Genomic DNA, 6933 nt, shown 5'->3' on the forward strand with positions numbered 1-6933 from the left:
TGTAGTGGATACGCCCCAAAACGGACCCCTACCGTATGATCTAAGTTTTATCTTACCTTTAAAATAACGCTAGGCTATAATGCCAGACGGGGACCATGTTATCATAGGTATTAGGTGGTAAAAACAAAATTTGCTTATTAATTAATTATTATTTGTAATTGTAATTTTCTTATTTGTAAAGGTCAATCGACCCCCACCTATATTCATACAAATGGCCGCTTGTCAGAACCCCAAACCCCATCAATACATAAAACAAACCAATCCAATCGCATCTGCAAGATTCCAATTCCGACTACAATTCACGCGTAAATCCTTCACCAGTCGTCACAAATCTCAGTTTCTGTTACCAACACCAGATCGTTAACCATTTTCAGATGAAATTTTCATCCCTAAGTAGTCGTCAATTTCCAGATTCATTAACAACATCATCATCGTGATGTATACTGGTAATCTGTTAGGGTTTGGTCTAGCCGTATCCTCTAGTGCATTCATCGGATCAAGTTTTATTATTAAAAAGAAAGGTCTACAAAGGGCTGGTGCTTGTGGTACTCGTGCAAGTAAGTTTTACTCGTAATTTGGGGATTTTGTTGATTAATTTTGATTTCAACTATGTTGTTTACAATGCTTAGGTTGATATTGGAGACAATTGAGTTTAGTTTTACTCGTATGTTGAAATAATTTAGGGATTTTCTTGATTAATTTCTGTTATAAGTAAGTTGTTTTTGATGATTAGGTTGATTTTAATGCAATATGGAGACAATTGAGTTTTTGTTTACTTGTATGTTGAAATAATTTGGGGATTTTGTTGATTAATTTCGATGATTAGGTTGATTTTGATGTAATCTGGAGTCAGTTGAGTTTAATATTACTTGTATGTTGAAATAATTTGGGGATTTTGTTGAGTAGTTTTGATTTTAGTTAAGTTGTTGATGATTAGGTTGATTTTAATGTAATATGGAGGCAATTGCGTTTAATTTTACTGGAATCTTAAAATAAATTTGTTTTTTTTTTGGTTAATTTAAGACCCCCGCTGGCGGTATGTGCATATAATGCATATATGTGTGGGCGCTCCGGGGGGGGGGGGGGGGAAGTGAAAGTGCACTAATTTTAACGTTATTTTACTAATTTCGTGAAAATAACGTTAAAAGAGGGGGATGGTTAATCATGGGGTGGCGTTGATAGCCGAAAGACAAGGGAGTACTAATCGGCCTTTGTCTTAATTGCTGAGTGTTATGTGCCTTATGTCCAAGGCTTGATGCAAAACTACTATTGAGCCGGGGGTCTCACTGGAAGCAGCCTCTCTATTCCTAACAGGTAAGGCTGTCTACATCTTACCCTCCTCAGACCCTACCTTAGCTTTGCTATTGGTGGGATTTACTGAGTATGATGATGATGATGATTTTGGTTAATATAAATTTTTAAGTAAAATGTTTTGATGATTAGGTTGATTTTAATGTGATATGGATGCAGTTGAGTTAGTTTAGTTTTACTCGTGTGTTGAAATAATTTGGGGATTTTGTTGAGTAGTTTTGGTTTTAAGTAAGTTGTTTTCGGTGATTAGGAATAATTTGGGGATTTTGTGGAGTAGTTTTAGTTTTAAGTTAGTTGTTTCCAATTATTAGGTTGATTTTAATGTAATATGGAAGCCATTGAGTTTAATTTTTATTCGTATGCTGAAATAATTTGTCGATTATATTGATTATTTTTAATTGTAATATCGAAATGAGTTTTGGGATTTTATTGATTAGTTTCAATTTTAAGTAAGCTGTTTCCGATGGTTAGGTTAATTTTAATGTAATATTGAGTCAGTTGAGTTCAAGTTTACTTGTATGTTGAAATAATTTGGGGAATTTTTTTGTTTGATTAATTTCAATTTTGGTGAAATAATTAGGATCTGGAGGATATGGTTATCTGTTGGAGCCATTGTGGTGGATTGGCATGTTGACTAGTAAGCGTTCTCGTTTCTCTTGTTGTTTGGTTAATATTATGATATTTTGAAATATAATTTGTTTGTTTTAAATCATAAGTGGATTTGTTTTGAGATTTGCAGTGGTTGTTGGAGAATTTGCTAATTTTATAGCTTACATATATGCTCCAGCTGTTCTCGTGACTCCATTGGGGGCATTGAGTATTATTGTGAGGTGAATATTCATATAATTGATTACGTTATCGGTTATTAGAGTGAGTGATATACTGATATGTTGTATTTCTCACTTTGCCGCATCTTTGAACTACTTGATAGTGCGATTTTGGCACATTTCTTACTAAACGAGAAACTGGGGCGAATGGGGATACTCGGATGTGTGCTTTGTATAGTCGGTTCCACCGTTATCGTGATTCACGCCCCCGCTGAACATAGCATAAGCTCGGTGGAAGAAATTTGGGACCTAGCAACACAACCAGGTGAGCTGTGCAATTGTATTTTCATGTCGTTTTCGTGTCGAGTCAGTAATTGGCACCCGATTGTATCTAATGATTCCATGACTCTTGGTCCAGCTTTTCTTTTGTACACAGCATCAGCAATCGCTGTGGTATTGTTCTTGGTGTTGTACTGTGAATCACGATACGGGCAGACTAATATGATGGTGTATATTGGCGTATGTTCTATAAATGGTTCGTTGACGGTTATGAGTGTGAAAGCAATAGGCATTGCCATAAAACTTACATTAGAGGGTTCAAGCCAGGTGGCACGCTACCAAACATGGATTTTTGTAATGGTAGCTGTTACATGTATAATCACTCAATTGAATTACTTAAATAAGGTTAGCCACCCGCGCTCCCTTCATTTCTTGTTTTATAGATTTCATCTGTAGATGTTCCCTTATTCCACTTTATTAAATTAACTTTTACGTATTTTTTTAAGAGTAAAGTACATGGATGGTCCCTGTAGTTTATCAAAATTTTGGATTTGGTCTCTAGCTTTCCAAAAGTACACATATGGCCCCTTTCGTTTGCACTTAGTAACGCATTTAGTCCCCAACTAACAAATCTAAAGGTTTTAGCAGGTCCAAGTTAGGGACTAAGTGCGTTACAAAGTGCAAGCCACATGGACCATTCATGTGACTTTTAGCAAAGTTGGGGACTAAATGTGTTACAAAGTGCAAACCACCAGGACTGTCCGTGTACTTTTGAAAATTTAGGGACCAAATCCAAAATTTTGGTAAACTACAGGGACCATCCGTGTACTTTACTCTTTTTTAATCTAGTTTACTTATCTTATATTCATTGTCAGTATTAATTTTTTTTATTTTATAAGATACATAGTTTATATATTTATTTATTTATTAATTTTGCCTCGCTTCGACTCGAGGCTTACACCTCGTGAGGTGAAGGGAAAATGCCTCTAGGCTCGATTCCACCTTGGCAAAACCGAAGAGTCGAACTGGTACCGGATTTATTCGGTTAGGTTCTCTGTTAGGTCCTGAATCGGAACATGGTTTTCTAGAATGTATCGTTTTTCAAACTTGAAATAACGCTTAAGTTTTTTTAAAACCATAAAACTCGTAAGTTTGCAGTTGGACTATTAAAAACCGATATCAGACTGGTATCAAACCAGCTTGGATAGATCTGGTTTCGGTTTCATCTCCGTTTGTATGATTTCTTTCACCATATAGATCTGCCACAAAATAAATATTTCACTAGTAACAAAAGTGTGGTATATTTTCAACATTTAACGGGCCCACAGAAACCTGCAGGCTTTTGTTTTTGTTTTCCAATTTATTTTGACAAATAAATATCCAAGAGAAGTCAGAAACTGCTTTACAGATTTATCATCTTACAAAATGAATTTATCTTGAACTTGTATCAGGCTTTGGACACATTTAACACGGCGGTTGTTTCACCTATCTATTATGCCATGTTCACATCTTTCACAATCCTCGCTAGTGCCATCATGTTCAAGGATTGGTCCGGTCAGAGTGTTAGCACAATTATTTCGGTTCTTTGTGGGTTCATGACCGTGCTTTCTGGTACCATGATTTTGCACAGTACACGAGAACCCGATCCACAACCTATTTCAGGTAAACGTATGAAGCAACTGTATATTTTGTGCTATATAGTTAATTGCTGCTTATGACTTTTTCGATGAGTATTACAACATTCATGGATCTTTTTAGCACATATGGGTCATAATGCTATCATATTTTATAGGGATGACTTCATACTATCAAATATAGCCTTTTCAAATTTTTGACATTTATAGGCTTTTCTTAGAACTTGCATAGATTACGAGAGTTTGGAGTGTAAGAAGAAAGAGAAGGGTATGATGGTCATATTGTAAATTGTGTTTTATTAAATAAGTATTTTGCATGGATATATTTGATATTAATTTTATTGGTTGGGTAAATATGATATTATGCAAGATATCGGGTGTGCGTGCGCGTGTATATATATATATATATATATCCATATGTGTGTGTGTACACACATACACACACATATATATATCAAAGGTTCAAAGTTGTAGAGGAAGTATACCTTGTTGGATTTCGATTTAGGACTTTATATGCTCCTGTTTGTGTAAAACATTTACACAATTGTTGACAATAGAAAGTCAACTTGGACAGTACTGAGGTTGTTGAGTTAACCTACAATGACTTTGCAGACATGTATGCATCACTTTCTCCTCAAATATCGTGGATTGTGCATGCAAACGGGGAAATATGGAAGCACAAGGATAACGACGAATCATGCCCAGAAGTTGTTGCAATAATTCAACCCGATCATTTCAAATGATCCATTTTTGAAGAATGTAGCATGAAACTCCTCAAATATGATCGGGAACAGGTTTACATTGGTTTTCTGCATTCTCAGTCAGTCGGGCCAGGGGATAGAAGAAACATTCTATACAAGGTAATCAACACGGTAATCTTCCTGTGAAAATAGAATTGGCTTATATCTATTTGTTTGGGATCTTATACATCCCAATAGTGATTTATAACTAGTTCATTGATAGTATTGTTCCTTATATTTACATTTTGCTTTAGGTGGTGTTTTGCTTTGTAAATGTTTTAACATAGTGTATTCGGTTAAAATGCAATCTAGGCGCAGAAAGGTAATTTAAAAAAATATCATGATTCGGTTGAAATGCAATCTAGGCGCGGCTTGGACAAAAGAACCGAGGGTCAACTTAACAGAAAACATTGTTTAACGTACATTAATGTTAGGGATCAAATGTGTTACAATGTGACAGACATTTGAGATCAAAATCTTTTTTTCAGATAAATGAGAAAATCAATAATTTAGACTTTATCATGAAAGCCATGTAATTAATCTGATTTTTTTTTTATATATTTTTGAATTTTTGTACTTAAATTGTTTCTTTCTTATGCGATCAATCATCTTACCTTTCAAATAGTTTTCTTTTCTTAAAAAAAAAATAGTAAAATAATAATATAGATTATAACAATCCCTTTTGAGTATATTCATCCATTGTAGAGTTGTGAAGTTTTTCTAGTGCTAAAAGAAAGTTGTTTTCAGGATCACCATTAACACCTTCTTTGTTTATTTATTTATATAAACTTCAAGTCGTTTACATAGTTAAAATGACGAAACACTAGTGTGTATAGAAATTTATCAATCATTACCATTTGGTGTTATATGTTATTGTGTTGTCTGTTTATCAATCATTACCATTTGGTGTTATATATCGATCTAGAACCGTGTGTACCAAATTTTGGTACGTAGATTCTTTTGGGACGAGAGTTAAATATCTTTTCTAGTTGTATAGACCCCTAAACATCACATAAAATCCCAATTACATACACATGACACCAATTGTAAAAAGCTATAAACTCAAAAACCCAATAAAATAAAATATTGAGTACATTACACTAGTGTCCTATATGAGTATATGGTGAGTTGAAATTTCTGTTTTGATTCTTCTAAAGAAATTACACAATATGGTTTTTGGTGTAAGCTCTCTTTATGGTTTTTGGTGTAAGAACGTAGGGTATGGTGGGGCTTAGGTTGGGGACATGAGTTGACACGTGGAGTTTAAGCCCTCCCACCGCCTAGTGACGTGTCCGTGGGGTATGGCGGGGCGTGGGTGCACCGCGTGGGTTGCCAGGTTATTAATACATATATATATATATATATATATATATATATAGAGAGAGAGAGAGAGAGAGAGAGAGAAAGGTTAACATACTTCACGGCTTATCATACTTCACGTAGGAGACAATGGTAACCGTTGGATCAGGGGTATAATCACGCATGGAACATATAATCACGCATGGGACCACATAATCACGCATGGGATCCAAAATCACGCACGTTATTTTGGTCAAAAAAATAATTACGCATGTTATATATTTCGTGAAGTACGTTAATGTACGTTAAGGCGTGAAGTACATTACACTCTCTCTCTCTCTCTATATATATATATATATATAGGTAGAGGATCCTGTAAAAAGTGCTCAAAGTGTGAGAAGTGTGAGAAGTGTATTATAACACTATATATAATACTTTATAACACCATATAAACATCGTATAACAATATGTAACACCATATAATACCATATAACACTATGTAACACTATATATCATTATATAACAAATATAACACTATAGGTTGTCTGATAGCATGTCTATGATAGATGTATAGTGTTATATTTGTTATATAATGATATATAGTGTTACATAGTGTTATATGGTATTATATGGTGTTACATATTGTTATACGGTGTTTATATGGTGTTATATAGTATTATATATAGTGTTATAATACACTTCTTACACTTCTCACACTTTACGTCATTTTTACACTATCCTTACCCTATATATATATATATATATATATATATATATTAAGGTAAAGAGTAAAATACAAATGCGCTTATCGTACGATACGTACGCGATCATCCCAGCCGTTTGATCAGGTGCGAATTCAATACATATCGCATGTGAAAAAATGGTTAGCATGGGGAAGTGTGA

The 6933-nt window shown here is 34.3% G+C and overlaps 1 protein-coding gene across 1 annotated transcript; it reads left to right on the forward strand.

Moving 5' to 3' along the window:
* Window positions 1-77: 77 nt before the first annotated feature.
* Window positions 78-5067, forward strand: LOC110936699 (probable magnesium transporter NIPA6). Its single transcript, XM_022179114.2, has 7 exons — window positions 78-557; window positions 1892-1948; window positions 2051-2141; window positions 2243-2403; window positions 2497-2762; window positions 3809-4019; window positions 4604-5067. The coding sequence occupies exons 1-7, from the start codon at window positions 437-439 to the stop codon at window positions 4732-4734; spliced, it is 1038 nt and encodes a 345-aa protein (XP_022034806.1). The 5' UTR covers window positions 78-436; the 3' UTR covers window positions 4735-5067.
* The last annotated feature ends 1866 nt before the right edge of the window (window positions 5068-6933 follow it).

The sequence above is a fragment of the Helianthus annuus genome, chromosome 4 (assembly GCF_002127325.2).
Source record: "Helianthus annuus cultivar XRQ/B chromosome 4, HanXRQr2.0-SUNRISE, whole genome shotgun sequence".
NCBI classification, from domain to species: domain Eukaryota; kingdom Viridiplantae; phylum Streptophyta; class Magnoliopsida; order Asterales; family Asteraceae; genus Helianthus; species Helianthus annuus.